This window comes from Varroa jacobsoni, unplaced genomic scaffold, assembly GCF_002532875.2.
Source record: "Varroa jacobsoni isolate VJ856 unplaced genomic scaffold, vjacob_1.0 scaffold_30, whole genome shotgun sequence".
Lineage (NCBI taxonomy): Eukaryota > Metazoa > Arthropoda > Arachnida > Mesostigmata > Varroidae > Varroa > Varroa jacobsoni.
Window position 1 is genome coordinate 218,445 of NW_019212932.1, and position 17,172 is coordinate 235,616.

The 17,172-nt window shown below is 41.8% G+C and overlaps 1 protein-coding gene and 1 long non-coding RNA gene across 4 annotated transcripts; one reads left to right on the top strand and one right to left on the bottom strand.

Annotated features, from left to right (window-relative positions):
• Window positions 1–1,386: 1,386 nt before the first annotated feature.
• On the bottom strand, window positions 1,387–6,782 carry LOC147754001 (uncharacterized). The gene is made up of 2 exons (XR_015310448.1): window positions 6,345–6,782; window positions 1,387–1,612 (listed from the first exon to the last, which is right to left on the bottom strand). It is a non-coding gene; the product is annotated as an uncharacterized LOC147754001 (long non-coding RNA).
• Window positions 3,252–16,842, top strand: lace (serine palmitoyltransferase long chain base subunit). 3 transcript variants are annotated; one of them, XM_022830774.2, is made up of 3 exons: window positions 3,252–3,649; window positions 11,472–12,731; window positions 14,620–16,842. In XM_022830774.2, exons 2-3 carry the CDS (start codon window positions 11,709–11,711, stop codon window positions 15,397–15,399), a joined length of 1,803 nt encoding a protein of 600 aa, XP_022686509.1. In that variant the 5' UTR covers window positions 3,252–3,649; window positions 11,472–11,708; the 3' UTR covers window positions 15,400–16,842. The 3 variants fall into 3 exon arrangements, with proteins under 3 accessions (XP_022686509.1, XP_022686517.1, XP_022686499.1); XM_022830782.2 differs by lacking the exon at window positions 3,252–3,649 and adding an exon at window positions 3,709–3,810; XM_022830764.2 differs by lacking the exon at window positions 3,252–3,649 and adding an exon at window positions 8,857–9,339.
• Window positions 16,843–17,172: the final 330 nt, after the last annotated feature.

The following is a 17,172-nucleotide window of genomic DNA, read 5'->3' on the forward strand; positions in this document are numbered from 1 at the left end:
CACAGCTGGGCCTGGTCTATTGGGTCATTTTTCATGTGATAAAATAAGGCGAAAAAGCAAAAGTGGACGCAGCTTTTGTCATGCTTCAGAGGAATCCGGCCCTCTCATTTTAAATCGACCTTGGAAAATTTTTGGTGCGTTTGGTACGCTGCCATGTAATACTACTGCGTGAACATTTACAACGACTGCGCCATCCTAAGGCACAATTTTAACCTGTTTGTGCATGGCGAAGCATCAGTGCGGCTACCATCGCTTCGACCTTACAAAGCTAAACTCTGGATCCTAGATTCTTTTAATATAGTATAAATTTCTCAACTGTTTTAATTTTTTCATTAGATAGGTGAGCTGACGATCGCAATGCCCCGCATTAGTTCTGCGCACAAAATAAAAGTCGGCAATTGCATAATAATTGCAGAGTTTCGCGTCCAGTGACCGCTATCGGAAATGGTCAGCCTCTCAGGCCAATCGTCGATTTGTAAGCAATAAACTTCATATTTTGAGAGAAGTCAATATCTTAAGTATTGGAAAGGCATTCAACGAAACACCGGAAATAACGCTGTTTTCTCAAGAACTAAAATGCCTCAGCACCCTTATTTCGTTTAAACGCGTTGCTTGCGTCTGGAGTATGGAATTTCAGTTACGCTTCCCTGAACGGAGTTAATAATGGAATAAATTGTTTGTAAAGATGGCATGAAGCTCGTCGATTAATATTTTTTTGTATACGTTTTCGTGGATGTACGCGTATCTAATTTGAAAATGTACTTACGAATCGTATCTTTATCATTCTTTAGAATCACTCGAGGATGAGGGGTATATCGTTTTTTTTTTTGGATAAAGATTTGCGAACTATCAAGCAAGAAGCTCTAGGTTTGTTAAGGGAGAAATTTGTTAGATATTCGTTATATTATTGTGTATACGTTCCCGTGCGTACGTGCAGAAGATACAACATGGCGCTCTTTTGGGTTCGTCCGAGCCAATTCGACAGGTGGTAGACGTGGCTTTGGACGAGGATAAATAGTTATTCTCATCGTTACGTTATAATAGAGTTAATATATTATATAATAATAGTATAATAAGGTTTTTCATCACGTTCAACTTTGTTCTAGCTTTGCATATGGATACAACCAATCAATTGGCTGTATCCCAGCAGCGCATCCGTCATGCGCATAAGTTGTAACAACGATTGTTTATTCTAGCGTGCTGAATAGCTCAGAAGGAAACAGATGAACACTGAACTTTAACAATTAAGTTGAGGACAATATATCAAAGACTTGAAAGCATGCGCTTCTAAAGTGCATTTCTCGAAACGTTGGTAACTGTTTTAGAAACGATCCTCGGTGTTTCAGAATTCAATTGCCATTGCAATCATAGAAAAGAGAACTCAACTTTGGACTGCTTTACGTAGAACGTATTCCGCACAAAGTCGCAATAAACACCTTTTTATTTATTATTAAACAATTCTTTATTAGCAGTACTCTATTAGTAGACTCCAGGTGGATTACAGTTTATCTGCGCAGTTTTCCCAGTATACTGTAATCGTCGAGCAGAAGCAGAATCCTCCATTGGCATTACGAACCGCCCTGGCTCCCTCCTGGCAAGACAACTTCACTGCCTGTAAGAGATAGGATCTATATATCTGAGTTACGTCAAATAGAAAAAACTCACCAGTAGCCATAAAAAAGGGCGAACTTTATTTAGTTATTTATTGAAATACGAAGCAGCATGGTAAATTTCGCTATTTTAGATCTACTGCACCAAATGGGAACATGGTGGCTTAAGAGCGAAACGAAAGGCCGTTACATATTTTAGTGACAGTTTAGAGACAAATATAACAGGTTTTTCAAATAGCTAAAAAATGTGCGTAAGAAAATTGTAAAAAAAATGGCCAAAGAATATATTATCATCTAGCCATTTTATACAGCGTCCTTCTGGTGTACATCGAGTTCTTTCGATACCCGAGCGAGTAAATTTTCTGCAAGCAAATGATGCGTATATCTTTTATGACCACGAAACTGCGGTCTATTTGGTTTCAAAATACTTTACCCCCCAGCTCATAAAATACTAGTAGGCTTGGTTACAATCGCAGGGTGCTCACATTCGTTTGTGTTTTTTAATTGCATCGGCTTATTACATGTTAAGTTTTACGGGCCATTGTTACGCGATCACCAAGCGTAGAGTGATTCGCGCAACAACGGCCCAGTGTAGTTATTCTGAGATTACGCTCGTTTCGCATAGATGACTCCATGATGAAGTATCCAGAATGGATGTACATCGTAGAATTAAATCAAAGGAAAAAAGTCATGCGAGCTCAATTTCACATAGAACCTTGACCCTATGAAAAGTAACAGAAAGACATATTCCTGTTGTGTCGAAAACATCTTGTCCTAACATGCTCTGCACTAATTGTTCCTGCTGTGCTTCGATGGACGTCTATTCAATCGTGCCTTTGATAGGGCAACATTGATAGGGACACAACAGTCGTATGTAACTGTACGGTTAGCAGACAAAAAAGGATGTCTTCGTTTATTAGCAATATATTTTTATGGCGGGATTTACTAGCCCGTCTGTTTATATATAAATATCATCGGATGACCGTCTGTTGATTTTTGACGCAAGACCCGTCATGCACTTCACCTTAAAAACCCATATTTTTTTTCTAAATGATCACTACTTTGGTTTCAAATGCAGCTGTTTCCTATCATTTGTTGTCTATTTAGCTCGCTATTGACACGGCTTTGTAAGATTTTTTGGCGTCACTTACATGATCCGTGGTAAAGTATTTTGGAAATTTGCGTAAAAATGTTAGCTATTATGAGCGAAGACTAAATATATTGTTAACAATCATGAACCAGATAAGACGAAAGAAGAAGTTACGCTCATGTGTTTGCGGCATATTATAATAATACCGAAGAAGAACATAGAGGCGTTTTGATACATACTTAATTCAATCGCGTCATTACGATATCGTTTCCTGCTGCCGTTGCACTCCAGTCAGCAGAGACACATCATTACTTGAACAGAATAGTTAACGCTTCTTAGGTGTTCATATCTGTTGGGGGTAATTTAAAATGAACGTTTCGGCGTCATTTTATAGAAATCCTTTGGTTTAAGTGAACGTTTGTTGTTTGCTTTCAGCAAAGCCAGTTGGGCTAGATACCATTCAACGTTCTATTCGAGCCAGCTAACACGGGTCTGAATGGCACAGGATGGTAAATACTACCTGAAACAGTCATAGAGTGGCAGTGCAGCAATCTGCTTTACGACGTTTAGCTAAGGATACGTATCGCGCGGGTTCCCTCCTACAAGTTGCATTTCTAATGCCACTTTTCTCTATTGAAATTTGGGAAGGGTTGAAGTAGGCGTGGATCATCGTTAAAGACTGCCGACGGAGAAAAGTTACACCCTTCCACTGTAGAATAGCCACTAGAAACAAGATATCCAAATAGCTGCTAAATCCACTTCCAGGACTAAACAATAGTTTTCAGAAGAGTAGCAAGTATTTGGTGTACCCTGTACAAATGTATGAAGCTGTTACGTTTTTGTAAATACGTTGAAGAAATCTTATATGCAGAATGTTTGTATTAAGCCTTTTAAAGGTACAGGCAAACCTTCATGAAAGGTTTTTGTGACGAAAATCTTTATAAAAATTGTAAGTACCTTCTGTTTTTGGGGACATGTGTAAAATCTATTCTATTCGTTACTAAACTAGAATATCATAAATGTAATCGCGACATCTACAATAACGAAGCCAACCTGTCAGGTACAGGACAAATCTTTAGGTTCAGACAAGATTTTCATCTGCATTAATTGGTAAGCTGTACCTTGCTGACATGTATTATCTGACCCCCAATGCCCTTGAAGGTTACGTTGCGGTAAGGTAACAGGTTTAGCAGACTGCCTAATAATTAAAAATGAAAAATCATTCACAGTGGCTAGCTTCTATCGAGAAATATATACATGGTTTGAAGTAGCACTGGTATTACGTACCTTTTAACGAGCAAAACTCCACCTAACTTCGGTTACTTCACTTTTGTTAGCTAATCATAAAATCACTTATACTGGGAATCATTGAAAAATCAGTTGATATATTTTTTGTTTATATTTTTTTGTGTAGATTATAGTAGGTATTAGATTTACTACGTGAAATTTGTATATCTGGTAAACAGTTTACTTTTGAAAATATGCAGTTTTGGAACACTGAATATATCTAATCTTAGATACATTTTATGCTTGCTTATTCCTGAAAAAGTATCGTATGAATATCGTTATAGATGACAAATTGTTGACCACTTTATGAGTCGTAGCCGTAGTGTCCCATGAAAGTCTCCAAATGGAAATTTCACCGAAAGACATCCATGGCTTTCGGTAGAATTTCCATTTGGAAAAAAAAAGCGAAGAACATATACGAGCTCGTTGTGCCATTGTGAATTATGTTAAAATGTCCGAGGTGAACAGGATTTTATAAAAAAAAAAAAAAGAATTACAGTAGATGGGGTTTTATCATTCGGCTGGCATTTTCAATAGCTACGCCATTTGCCAAAAAGTACAATTACGAACAGGCGGTAGCGGAGTGTTGTTGATATAGGTCGCTTTCGAAATGAGGAAGGATCGGTTCATATGACTTGTTTTCCAAATGGGCATATGTACGGTCCTGCAGAAATCAGTACACCGCGAGCATGCGACCTATAAAATCTGTCCTACACCGACCTGCCAACCTTAAGCAACTAAAATATTAGACGAGCACGCATGTGATTCTAGCAATGACATTGAAGAGGTAACCAGGAGTTCTACCTGTACCCAGTTTCGCTGCCGTTTAATAACATTATTATGATATAAGATTATAATTATTTCAAATGACAATTACTAAAATTAACGATAGATTTAAATGATTTCGACCTAGTTAAAATAAGTTGTCAATTGTTCAAGCACAATACATTGCTATACGAGTTCGTAGGGCCAACTTTATTCAATTTGTATTGCGGACTTGCTATTTCCCGTCCACTTATTATTTTTGCCGTTCCCAAACGGGTCGGTGAAAATTCTCAGGCACTACTTCTCTGATTCATTTACAACATTAAATCTCAGAACTGTTTTTTATGGCGACACAATCGCTCGTGATGATGACTGTGAGCTGATGCTTCGATATATAATAACTAGTAATATTTTGATGAATATTGTTCCTTCTAGCAATAGCTATTGGAATCATTTTTTTTTAGCACGAAATCGTTCGTTACTTGGCCATTGCTTCTCCATTTTTCGGAAACGTGTTATTACCCCGCTTCATTTAGCTTTTAATGGAGTGATGTCGAAGAATAGAACAACAATAACTATCTTTATTCTGTATATGACAGCTGAACTCTTGGACTTAAAAACCATGCTGACTGTGTTTGAAGTCTGTGCCGGCCAAAGTAAACGCACAAAATTTAAGGTACAACCTCTAATTAACATACATGGCTGGAATATATTTACGAGGTATAATTAATAGCACTACCGCACTTAAGAGAGACTTCAACGAATCGCTTGATAAGCTTAGTTCTGTGTAAGAAGCTCGGCCGCATTTACTGTTCAGGGAAGCTTCCTGAATATTGCATTTAGATCGTGTACAACATAGGATTTATAACAAAGGTGTCCGAGATTCGTTATCGCTTGGCCGCTTGATGAAGCTTTCGCGTTTCTGATGAATGCAATTACATACCTTATGCCTAGCCACACGAAAAACGAGCGTGTGAATATAAACATATGCATTTCAGGCTTGTGTCGATCAGTTTCCTCAAATCAAATATTACAACACGTTTATGGAAACGACGGTAGTCGAATGAAGAAACAGCTGTTGGGGGGCGCATTCAATTGTAAAAATCTACATAAACATTTTCGAAAGCGAGCTCACTTCGATTCTGCATAGGTAAAATGTTTGTCAATAGTTGCTAGGCGACGCTAGGTGCTAGAAAAGGAAGCTTAAGGGAGTGCTACAGACAGCGCTATTTTTTTTTTTGTAGAAGCCGATGGTGAGCGAAGATGATACACGATCGTAAATCGTTTATGAAGATACACAACCATAGATTAGTTAAAACAATTACTTTCTATTAACGATGATATGCATGTAAACCTATCGATGAAGTTAATTGTCGTAGTGCGTAGTTAGCACGCTAAAGAGAGATGCTGCATGTTTATGCGACCCCTGTTGACAAATAAGAACAACTGAGACTGAGTAACCCTTTTCTGAATTGTAAGACTCGATACTTTAGTTTTAAATTGCTAATGTCAGGAAATTTGCCTTTACAAAAATTGATATATTTTTTCTTGGCGAGCTATTAAAGAAAATGCTTAAAGTACGAGGTACCTACTTAAAATAGAAATTGCGAGCACAGGCACAATGTGTCGTACGATTTCCAAGGAATGGTCAACACTGCTAAATAAATACGTTCTTTCCCACTATTTATCACGACTTTATCTGCCACCACGACCTTACGTGCCACTAGTACATTATAAAATTGTGCACTGGCCATTTCGTTGACACCCAGGTAGCATCTTTATACGACTGACCACGAAACGGCTCACCATACGTTGATTGTTTCTTATCACCGAACCATATCTACCAGAACCTGGAACTGCATGCATACACACCTTGACATTTATCCCTATTCACATCGAATAGCATATTACCTAAAAGTCCAGATAGGGCTATTATAATAATAACTTAAAAAGTGGAGCCTTTCATAAAAGATCAGAAGAGCGCCAGTCTGATACAATGGTACATGCACGTAAGCGTCACAATCTGAAGGCTCACACTTTTGATCTTTATGAAAATGTTAATCTCTATGATAAATTGAACCAAGAAATTTCTTGATATACAAATCAGTGTTTAAAGCAGCTATCTAAATCCAGTTTTTAGGATATAATAAGAAAATGCTCTACATCACCAAATCAAAACGTGTGTTTACTTATCCAGATGAAAGACAATCACAATGGTTATACATTAAAATGGATATATCACGTTAATTGACTTAGTTAATCTTACTTGAGTTTACAAAAAAGACTTTTAGCAAAAAGGATTTTTTTTCTAACAACAAACAATAATAAAAACATTTTTGCTACGAGAACTCAGCATGAGTCTAACTTAACGAACAGATCAGGTGCAACTAGCTTCCACCTAAGTGAAACGAGTTCATATATATTAACTGTCGTAGTTGTTGGACCATTAGAGCGTAAAGTCCTGTGGCATTAAGCTCGCTCGGTCTCGTTATGTCGACCTATGCCATCGAATCCTATACGGCCGTATGGCTGCCTTGTGAAGACCTAAGAAATGGAGAGAGTAGCTCAGTAAATGTGTGCTCCGTTGTGTGTGCTTATCTCGTTCTGTATGGTCGTCTGCCTCCGCGGCGGCCCCGGCCGTCGTTGTTGACCATCGGTACGGCGCGCGATTCAAACTTTCGGAACGCCCCAGCTGTTATAGCCACAACTGGATATAACATGGCCAAATGTGTGCTACTGTCGATTAGCGAAGCCGACCCAATTTCACCTGGTCAAGCAGCAGGTCAGGATAGAGTCATGGGAGAAGGCCTAATTTGCGCTAGAAAATGGATACGACGCTCTTGCAGTAGTCACTTTCGAACTACCACTAGACACACCGCGATAGTCCGGAGGTGAACTGTGGCTACCAACAATACAACATATATCTCCGATCGAGCTGCCAGATCCGCAGGCCCTTACTGGCTTCCGGCTGTCGGACGGACTTATTCCGCTCTCCCGTTGATGCTGTGACTTCGGCGAGTCGTTGTGGCGTTAGCTGCTAACGGTAACTGAACACGAAAGAAAACACAACGTCCGGTCAGTTAGACACTAAGCCAGGTTGAATTGCTACTATTATGGCAGCGATCGCGTGCGCTTATCGAGGCATGCAGAGTCGTGAGAAAACGCTGAGCAAGCTCTCCAGACTTTTGTGGCTCGTACGGTTGTCATAGTTACACTACGGCATCTAACGTTGTTCTCCGTTAGATTGAGCTGCCGTTAATGCTGTTACTATGGCTGCTTGTGCCGCCCACCGGTGCATAGAGCAAACCGTAGGGCGCTGGCTTGTAAACGCCGCCTACAGAGTAGTCAACGCACAGAACAAGCCAAAGCCGGCAGATCGACGTTGACCGCACCACGAGACCAACAAACAAGGCAGCGCTACGGCACTTGATCGCACCTGCAAGTGGAAGTGGGTATTTGTCAGTGGAGCTGTGGCAATGATAGAGTTCAGTGCCCCTCGTCTCGAACTGGATGAGCTTGGTCGGCTGAGGAGACCAGCATAGAAAGGCAACCGTGTCGCTCGCAATATCGCGCCGCTTTATTTGGCGCTACGTGTTGCACCCGCCCTGCGACTTCTCTGCAAGCGTATACTTCCATCCGTCGTTCGTTTGTTGTGTACGAATACGGCAGGACGACCGTGGAATAGAACCCTCCGTCATGAGTCGAGCTGATATTGTGATCGCCGCCGCAGGGAGACAGTCAACGTTCTTTGCCGGCCGATTCTCTGTTCGACGCGCACGGCGGTGTGGTCGTCGCGGTGGTAATGGCAGCGTGTGAGCACGGAGCTAGCGCTGATGATGAGCAGACCGCCGTAGAAGCAAACGGAACCAGTAGGAACCCTGATCTAAAGCATTCCCGCTACTCGAAGAGACAAAGAACAAAACAGCCGTCGCCGGCGACGACAGTGGAGGCCGGTACAACAAGACGTTGACTTGCTGCCGACGTGTCTTGTCGTTGCTAAGCTCTCCCCTTCGGGATAGCGGTCGTGGCGCCGCGCTTTCGGAAAGACCAAGCAGACTTCCAATATTCGAATCAACGAACGATCCAGGAGCATTCCGGCAACTCACGTTCCGGTGGCTGACGGTGCGGCACATTTTGCGGGCTGTAGAGTTCGAGCGCGTCTCAGCCCTTCTGTGGAAGGGTGACGGCAGCAGCGGCGTCAGTGACGTTAAACACAATTGACGAGCGCGACGTTTCAGGAACGTGGCCCGTCAAACTTAACGCCTGGCGGGAGAGAGAAAGAGAAGGAGAGGTTCCAATAGCACAACCGAACCCAACTGTTGGTGTTAAGTGGCTCTCTCGTACCGTGACAAAGGCACAGTTTATGCCGGTCTTTTTGGGGTCAAACAGTGCTATACAGCAAACCGCTAGGATAGATTGTCCCTATATATATGTATACATATATACATAACTAAAGTATATGTGTGTGTGTATATATATAGATGTATGCAAAGTTAAACATGCATCGTGTAACATTCGCGTAACGCGACGGCTCGACGAGAGGCGACGGCTAGCTGGGCTAGACTGGGCAGCATATTCGACATAATAGTAAGTACGGTGACCCGACGTGGTAAGCGATGCAGAGTACACATATAGTACATAATGGAGTGAAGTGTTATGTCGGTGCTACGACGGTGCTACCTAGTAAAGCAATCGTTAATGGAGTCAGGTGATCGTGATTTATTTGTAAGCGCCGAATAGTTTCAGCGAAGTCTGAATAGCACAGTTTGATGAGAAACGCTAATTTGTATTTTAGAATTAGCGAAATCTTCCAAATGAAGGGGTGCAATCAACCGTGAACTATTAAATAGCCCCTATATTACAATATCAACTGACGTTAGTTATGGTTATATATCCCTTATTATACGTTCTAGCGGCTAAATCGAGTGGTCACAAAAAATCATATCCGCCGGAGCGGCACGTGATGTCTGCCAACTAGGGTAACAGTACCGAAGGGGTTGGGGGGAAGCAAGTACATCGAATAGCATGCATGTTCATGAGTGACAGCCTGATCTTTATACATCTACCTACTAGTATATTAAATCTAATAGATCAGCACAGTTGCGATGACGTTTCAAAAGCATAAATACGCTCTTCGTAGATCTGTGGACTTTCCTAGCCAGTGTTTTGTTGTTCCAAAAATTTTCCTTATTTGTCCTCTGAACATGTTTACGACGCCACTCATACTGTCCGGCATGCACAGTTGTGCCCCTTCATTTTGGCACTTCCACTCCTTACAAACCAGATCAGCCGCGCGCGAAATGTCATCACGCGGCATTCGTACCATAAGCGTTCAGTACGGAGATTGCCTCGTTGCCTTCGACGATTTTGTCCCGCCTTCTCTTCCCCATTTTGCGCGGGCGCACGTTTGCTGTTCGGACGCCCTCTAACAGCGGCTGCTAACTGAGGAGGGCCTTCGGCTAACCAGCATCCCCGACGAACGGCTGGACTAACGGTAGCCAGTCAAGCAGTTAACTCATGAGAGCTGAAAGCAGCAGGTTAAGGCAAACAAAAGGCTATGGGAAAATCAGCTGCGTTTGATAAATAACGGCAATGGAGATAATAGTAACAGGATATTGCCGACAAGCACGAGCACAGCATCGGCCTTGAAAAAACGACACGTCGATTTCGGATTGAGCGTTTGCCCGGATTGCGATAGTTGAATATGGAACTGCGGGTGTGACTACTCTGTGACAGCGAGCGTATGGATGAATTTCATAACTGCGCTCTATGAATTCAAGTTACGAATAGCCCATGGGGCCGGTAAATAGGCGCTGTTTGTCGCCCGAACAACAGTTTTTGTTTAGCGGAACGGTCAATACCATTGCAATATTTCATCATGACCAGCTTAGAAGTAACGTGTTTATAGAGGATCATAAAGAGACCACAGAGCACGAGAGTGCAGTCGGAAACTGTTTAAATTGTTATTTAGATGCGACACGTAGTCGTGTGGCGTTTGTGATTTCTGAGTGGCGGGCAAATACAGAAGTGATTAGCGTGAGCAAATCATTGTGGTTTGCTAATAGGACGGCAGAACCTGAAAAGGGCTGACGGTCTTCAGTACGTGGGGCAGAAAGACTGTTTGTCATTGCTTTTGCAGCCCGATACTGTTCGGTATCTCACTGAACCTCCTGTTAGCACTGTTACATTTTGAAACCGATAAAAGGACACTATAATCTTAAATTAATTAGTATAATAAAATGATAGGGAGCCACTAGTGTGTCCGAAGAGTGTTATTTGTGATTTAGTAGATGGTAATCTATCAGGTCACGTCGCCGTTGGCATGTCAGTAGAAAGCTAAGCGATAGAACTGTCAAGAAGTGTCGTTAAAGCCATCATACGATCTCTAAGTTTGCTTTATCTTAGAACTAGCATTGGATTTGTACTGAATAGCGATTACTGCACACCGAATCACATCTAAAGATAAACTTTCAACGTATTTCAACATTAGATAGCATAGCCCCATTTCATGCGTAATTCTTTTTGTAATTGTTCCCAATGATCCGCCAATGCATTACCTAAAAGTTCCATTTGTTTAGAATTTGCTCAAATCCTATGTGCGCCAAGTGCCCTTCAGTGCCTACCACTGCGTGTATGTAGTTGTACATTTGGTGATGCTCTTCCTGACGATCTCTTATTTTTTACTTGTGTATGTTATATTATACATGAACAAACAAAAGTTCTACAGTGCCACGTGTGCTCAGATAGTGTTCAAGCTTCGTTCACAAGGCGGCGATTGTGGATTCGGCGATCATTTACTGGAAAGGAGCCAGCGATACAGAAGCAGACACGCAAAGGATCCTTCATTAAAACACCACGGTGTCACGGAACACTGCGTAATTGCAACGAATATTATTAACTCGTGATCGAGATTCTAGTAACCTTCTGGTTAGTTTCAACGAGTGGCCATATTCACCATGGGTCTTGACAACAATTTGGGCGAAGCATGTGCCACGCAGCCGACTGGAATATCTGACGATGTAAAGAAACAGGGGAAAATGTTCAACAACTCTCCACCGGATGAAGATTTGAAACCGGTAGGTCGACACGACAAACCCAGTCAACTACGTCGGCGTCCCGAACAACCTTCACGGTCGTCTCTGCAATGGCCATCAGCGCAAGAGAGTCAAACCGCGCCCGAGTTGCAGACACAGCAGCAAAAGCACGCCTCTTCTGAAGACAGCTTACCTTTGCCAACATATGATGAGACAGTTACCGAATTTCGCAAGTATCTACACGAAGGCCACCGACCGGAAGATGACTTCGAGCCTACCCCGTGGATTATGTATTACACAACGGTGTTTAGTTACTTTGTGCTGTACATATTTGGTGTGATGCGGGACTTCCTTCGGGGCATCGGCATCGAGAAAGTCAACTCACAAATCGAGAAAAATCGTATAGGCTACCCACCTCTCTACCGTTCGTTTGACGCTTTCTACACGCGTAACATCTATAGACCAATCCGTGACTGTTGGAACCTACCGTTACTATCGGTGCCTGGCGCCATGATTACGCTTCGCGACCGTACATCCGATAACTATAACTGGACGTTCAGGTACCTTGACACGGAAACAACGTACATCAATCTCGGCTCCTATAACTACCTCGGTTTTGCCGAGAACAGAGGCGACTGTGCGAACCAAGTTCAACAGTGTCTTATCGAGAACGGGTATTCGCTTTGCAGTACGCGACATGAACTGGGCACGCACGAATTGCATGTTGAGCTAGAAAATTTGCTGGCTGAATTTCTTGGTGTTGACGCAGCCATTGTGGTAGGGATGGGTTTTGCAACTAATTCCACAAACATTCCCATTCTTGTTGGTCCTGGCAGTCTTATTGTCTCCGATGAACTGAATCATGCTTCGCTTTGCCTCGGATGCAAATTATCTGGTGCGACGACACGGACGTTCAAGCACAACGACATGAACAATCTAGAAAAGGTAGGCTATAAGGTTTAGGGATAATCTTGTTAGGCGCTCAAGGTATAATTTGTGTTGTGTATATTTCGTTAATAGGATCTTTTGAGGCGCTTTCGCAATCCCTTCGTACCTTGATACGTTTGCTAGTTTGTAATAATTACAAATCCAATATTGTCATATTAGGTTTTAGTAGAATACGGTTAAATAGAGCCATCTTGAAACATTTCCCTTGTAGTTTGCATTACTGGTAGTGGTAATTAAGCTAGTTTGCAAGGCGCTGTTGATGTCCTTGAGTTTTCGGCCTTGACTCCGACACAACGTAGCCTCCGATGCGCTCGCTAGCCAGCGCACGTTTATGGCCGAATCTGAAACCATGGAAACCAAACTGTTTGTTCCGACACTTAGTTGATAAATTCGCATAAAGATTACTCGTCGAGCGTAAACGTAAACGCAAAATACGGACTACAAATTATAGGAAAGGCATGTCACTGAGCCTTCAATATGTGCAGGTGCAGGTTCAACTGCCAGTGCATTATTCCTTAAAATAGAGATAAAATTGGTCAATTTTGAACCAATGCGTAGATACATCTTGCCTAAACATATACAAATATGTTTAGGCAAGGTGCAGAGGCACTTCTTATTGCAGTATATCTCGCCGTACTAGCAACGTTTTTACCACTACCAAAGATGACATCGCTTGCGACCTATAACGAGCAGAATAACGATTTAAAGAAAATAATAGTAATAAAAAAGATAACACGTGTTACATGTTGTTGATATAGAATGTCAATAGGTTTCCACTTGACAATCTTCATGAGTCTCGATTGACGGTTAGTGTTCTTCGTAGATAGATCTCACGTTTCTGCTTGTAGTCAATCGACTTCCATCTAGCTCAATGGTGATACGAGATAATCATTTCACTTTCTATTTCTTCCATGGGACAATTTAGTCTTAGTCATGTTTCAATCGTGTCTACATATATCGTGCGGCTAGTATTTGTTTATCTTGTCAATCAGATCCACTCCTTCGCTAGATCATTGATAACCGCAAAACGATCACGTGACAACACAAACTACCTAGGACCAATTCATTTGCGAATAAACACGGGCGAGGCAGATAGATTCATGCTTGCTTACACACGTAAACAACACGATGAAATCGGCCGTCGTTTCACTAGGCCAATTGGAAAATCAGTAATGATGATGTAAAGATGAGTTACCAACAAACGATGGTTACAGGCACGCAGGTAACAGGAATAGAAGAATTAACACAAACAACACAGGTAATACGCTGAAGACGGAAGTGAAACTATGCCTGTATAAGCAACTCCTACTACGATCCAAACGAGTGACAAAAATAATTTTTAGTTCGTTCTAGAGAGGAGACATGCGAGGGTTCAAATCGCAGTAAGTGAATATGACGGTTTTAGTGGCATTGATTACTTCGACTTCTCTCATTTACTATTAAATCTATCAAGTATAATTGATAAAATGAGTACAAAACTAGTTTTCGAAGTAAAGGGGTACACGTGCCGTCTGCGAGCCAGCTTGGTAATAGAAATTTCTAACTTGCATGAGTCTACGGTGTCGTTAGCAGTAACGCGCTTCATCGAAGTTAACAATCGTTTTGCGAGAAGTTAACTACGAATAGGCTTGTCGTGATCGACATTTTTAACAACACAAACAACTAGGCAATGTCCTTAGCCCGGTCAATATGATCGTTGACTAGGTGACACTATATATAGGCCGTCGTCAGATATCCCATTAGAAACAAATGATGTGCTTTTTTTTTTTATTTTTTTTTTTATTATAGAACTTCGTTAGTGCGAGCTAGTAGCATACGGGCACAATTCAGGTATTCTAAACTTTATTGATCTTGCTTGTGCACGCTTGGCGTGTTTCCGCTACAGGTACTGCAGAACGCTGTCTACTATGGACAGCCAAAGACCGGCGAACCTTGGAAAAAAATCCTCATCATCGTAGAAGGCATCTACTCCATGGAAGGAACAATTATTGATCTACCGAAAGTTATCGAGCTCAAGAAACGTTACAAGGCGTACCTTTACCTGGACGAAGCGCACTCTATCGGCGCATTGGGTGAACGAGGCCGGGGTGTTGTTGACTACTACGGGGCTGAAGCTAAAGACGTGGACATACTCATGGGCACCTTTACTAAGAGCTTCGGCGCTGCCGGTGGTTACATAGGTGGGCGAAAAGAACTTATCGACTATATACGAGCAATGTCATACAGTTTCGCCTACGCAACCTCGATGGCCCCACCAGTAACAAAGCAGATCATTGCTTCTTGTCGACAAATTATGAGTACGGAGGCCGGCGCCAGTCGTCTAAAACAGCTTGCTAGAAACACAAGGTATTTCCGGCGTCGACTTAAGCAAATGGGCTTCATCATTTATGGTAACGATGATTCGCCCGTCGTCCCGTTAATGCTCTATTTACCCTCAAAAATAGCAGCGTTTGTCCGCGATCTTATGGAGGAGAAGGTGGCAACGGTTGGCGTCGGCTATCCAGCCACTGCTCTGACGGAGTCGCGCGTTAGATTCTGTCTGAGTGCTGCTCATACGAAGGAAATGCTGGACAGATCACTTGAATGCATTGACCGCGTCGGAGATCGACTCAATCTTAAATTAAGCAGACGCAATCGAAATACAAGTGAAGTGGTGGTATATTAGTACGCGATGTATCTAATACTACTACAACTATATACATTTACAAATCACTATTATATTATGACAATTCTAACCAAGGCTGTGAGACTTAAAAGTTTTTGTCGAACCATTCTCGATACCTACATTTGCACACGCCCGAATAGAGAGAGACCCTTCAGATGATATATATAATTTTCTTCTCTAGATATATTAATGAAAGTGAGGCTTATTTATCTTCTGGACACACGAACACACGTACACATAAAAGAGGTGCCGCTCTAGCAAGATGGAATTGTTATGAGTAAGCTTGTATGCAGCTCATACGAGATCGAGGTGTCTTCTCTTCTGACGACGCAGAAAAGTGACACGATGGAAGCGATACAACAGCTAAAACCTGTACAAGGTCACATGGGTCCTCACCGCAATCGCTCACACCAACAGAAGACGTTTACAAGTTTATGCTGCTGGGTTTAGCGCGCTGCGTTTGCTACATCATTTTTTTGTGAATCGAAAGGTTATAAAATTCCTATTGAAATGCATCGTAACACATTGTTATCTTCTAGCCCACTTTTCTCTTCGTCGTATTCAAAATAAAGTTACCCACTGTTTGCTGTTGCCGCGAAGCATGTGATAGAATAGTAGTCAATAGAACTGATAAGAGTAAACCTAAGTGACGAAGCAAAAGATTGGCTGCTGAAGGCAGAACATTGGGCATCTTTATTCTACTTTTTATCAGGCAATACACAAGGCTCTGAATGTCAGACGTGTTTTGCAACTGGCTATTAGCGCAACGTTTCAAATAAAATATATCAATGAACTATTCAAAAAAAAAAAAACAAAAAGCTTGTAGCTGCAACAACAGCAGGAAACGACGGCGATCTACAAAAGCAATTCTGTCGAATTAATCAAGATTTATAGGAAGCGATGCTGTCTTTGAGTAAAAAATAATAATTCCTCTTTCCCGGCTCGTTCCATACTTTGTAAGCATGTTCCGATGAATCGATCTCTACTGGTTCGGTGCGACGATCCTATTCTTAGTGGGTAAATCCTAGCGTTGGGTTGAACATGACAACAACTGCCAGAAGTGTTACTTACGTATGCCAGTCTAAATCTGTGAGCAAATGTTTATCATTGAATAAACCTGTTTTTCTGTGCTTATATGAAAAGGGCAGAGGTTTTTGACTAGGTGCCCCTTCCCCGCTTTAGCGCCTGAGAAAGACTAATAGACAAAAAGGTAAGAATGCAACGTCTGTACATTTTGTATGAATATATATAATAATTATAAAGATACTAAGTAATAACACGCAAGTCATTACAGGGTAAGACATCTTGCCCGTTGTTGCAAACGTAACGATCTTAGTGAACGTATAGTGTAATGATAATCGTATACACAAGGGAACAAAAAATCGCAGCAATGATAAAATGATTATAATAAACAATGTGTTAATGCTACGAGTGCTGAAAGACGATGAAGCTATTTAATGATAAGTTCAGTTCCAGCTGTAGTAGCGTACGTGAAGGCGTGTTTGTATGTGATTCACTTGTGGTCTGAAAGGATCGCGTGGAACAACCACGTGGAAGAGTAATATGGCAGGGAGTAACAGGTAACGAATCACAGAAGCTGTAACCTGACAGGAAAGCAGAAGCTGCAAGAAATCTAGGGCGTAAAGGACGACCTGATCAATGCCAATATACATCGTCATTGTAGTATCTCAGCGCCGTTTGAGTGCCTTAGGGTCTAGGTTGCGTTTGCTCTTCTCGGCTAACTCTTCCAGATCAATTAATGAACTAGAGTAC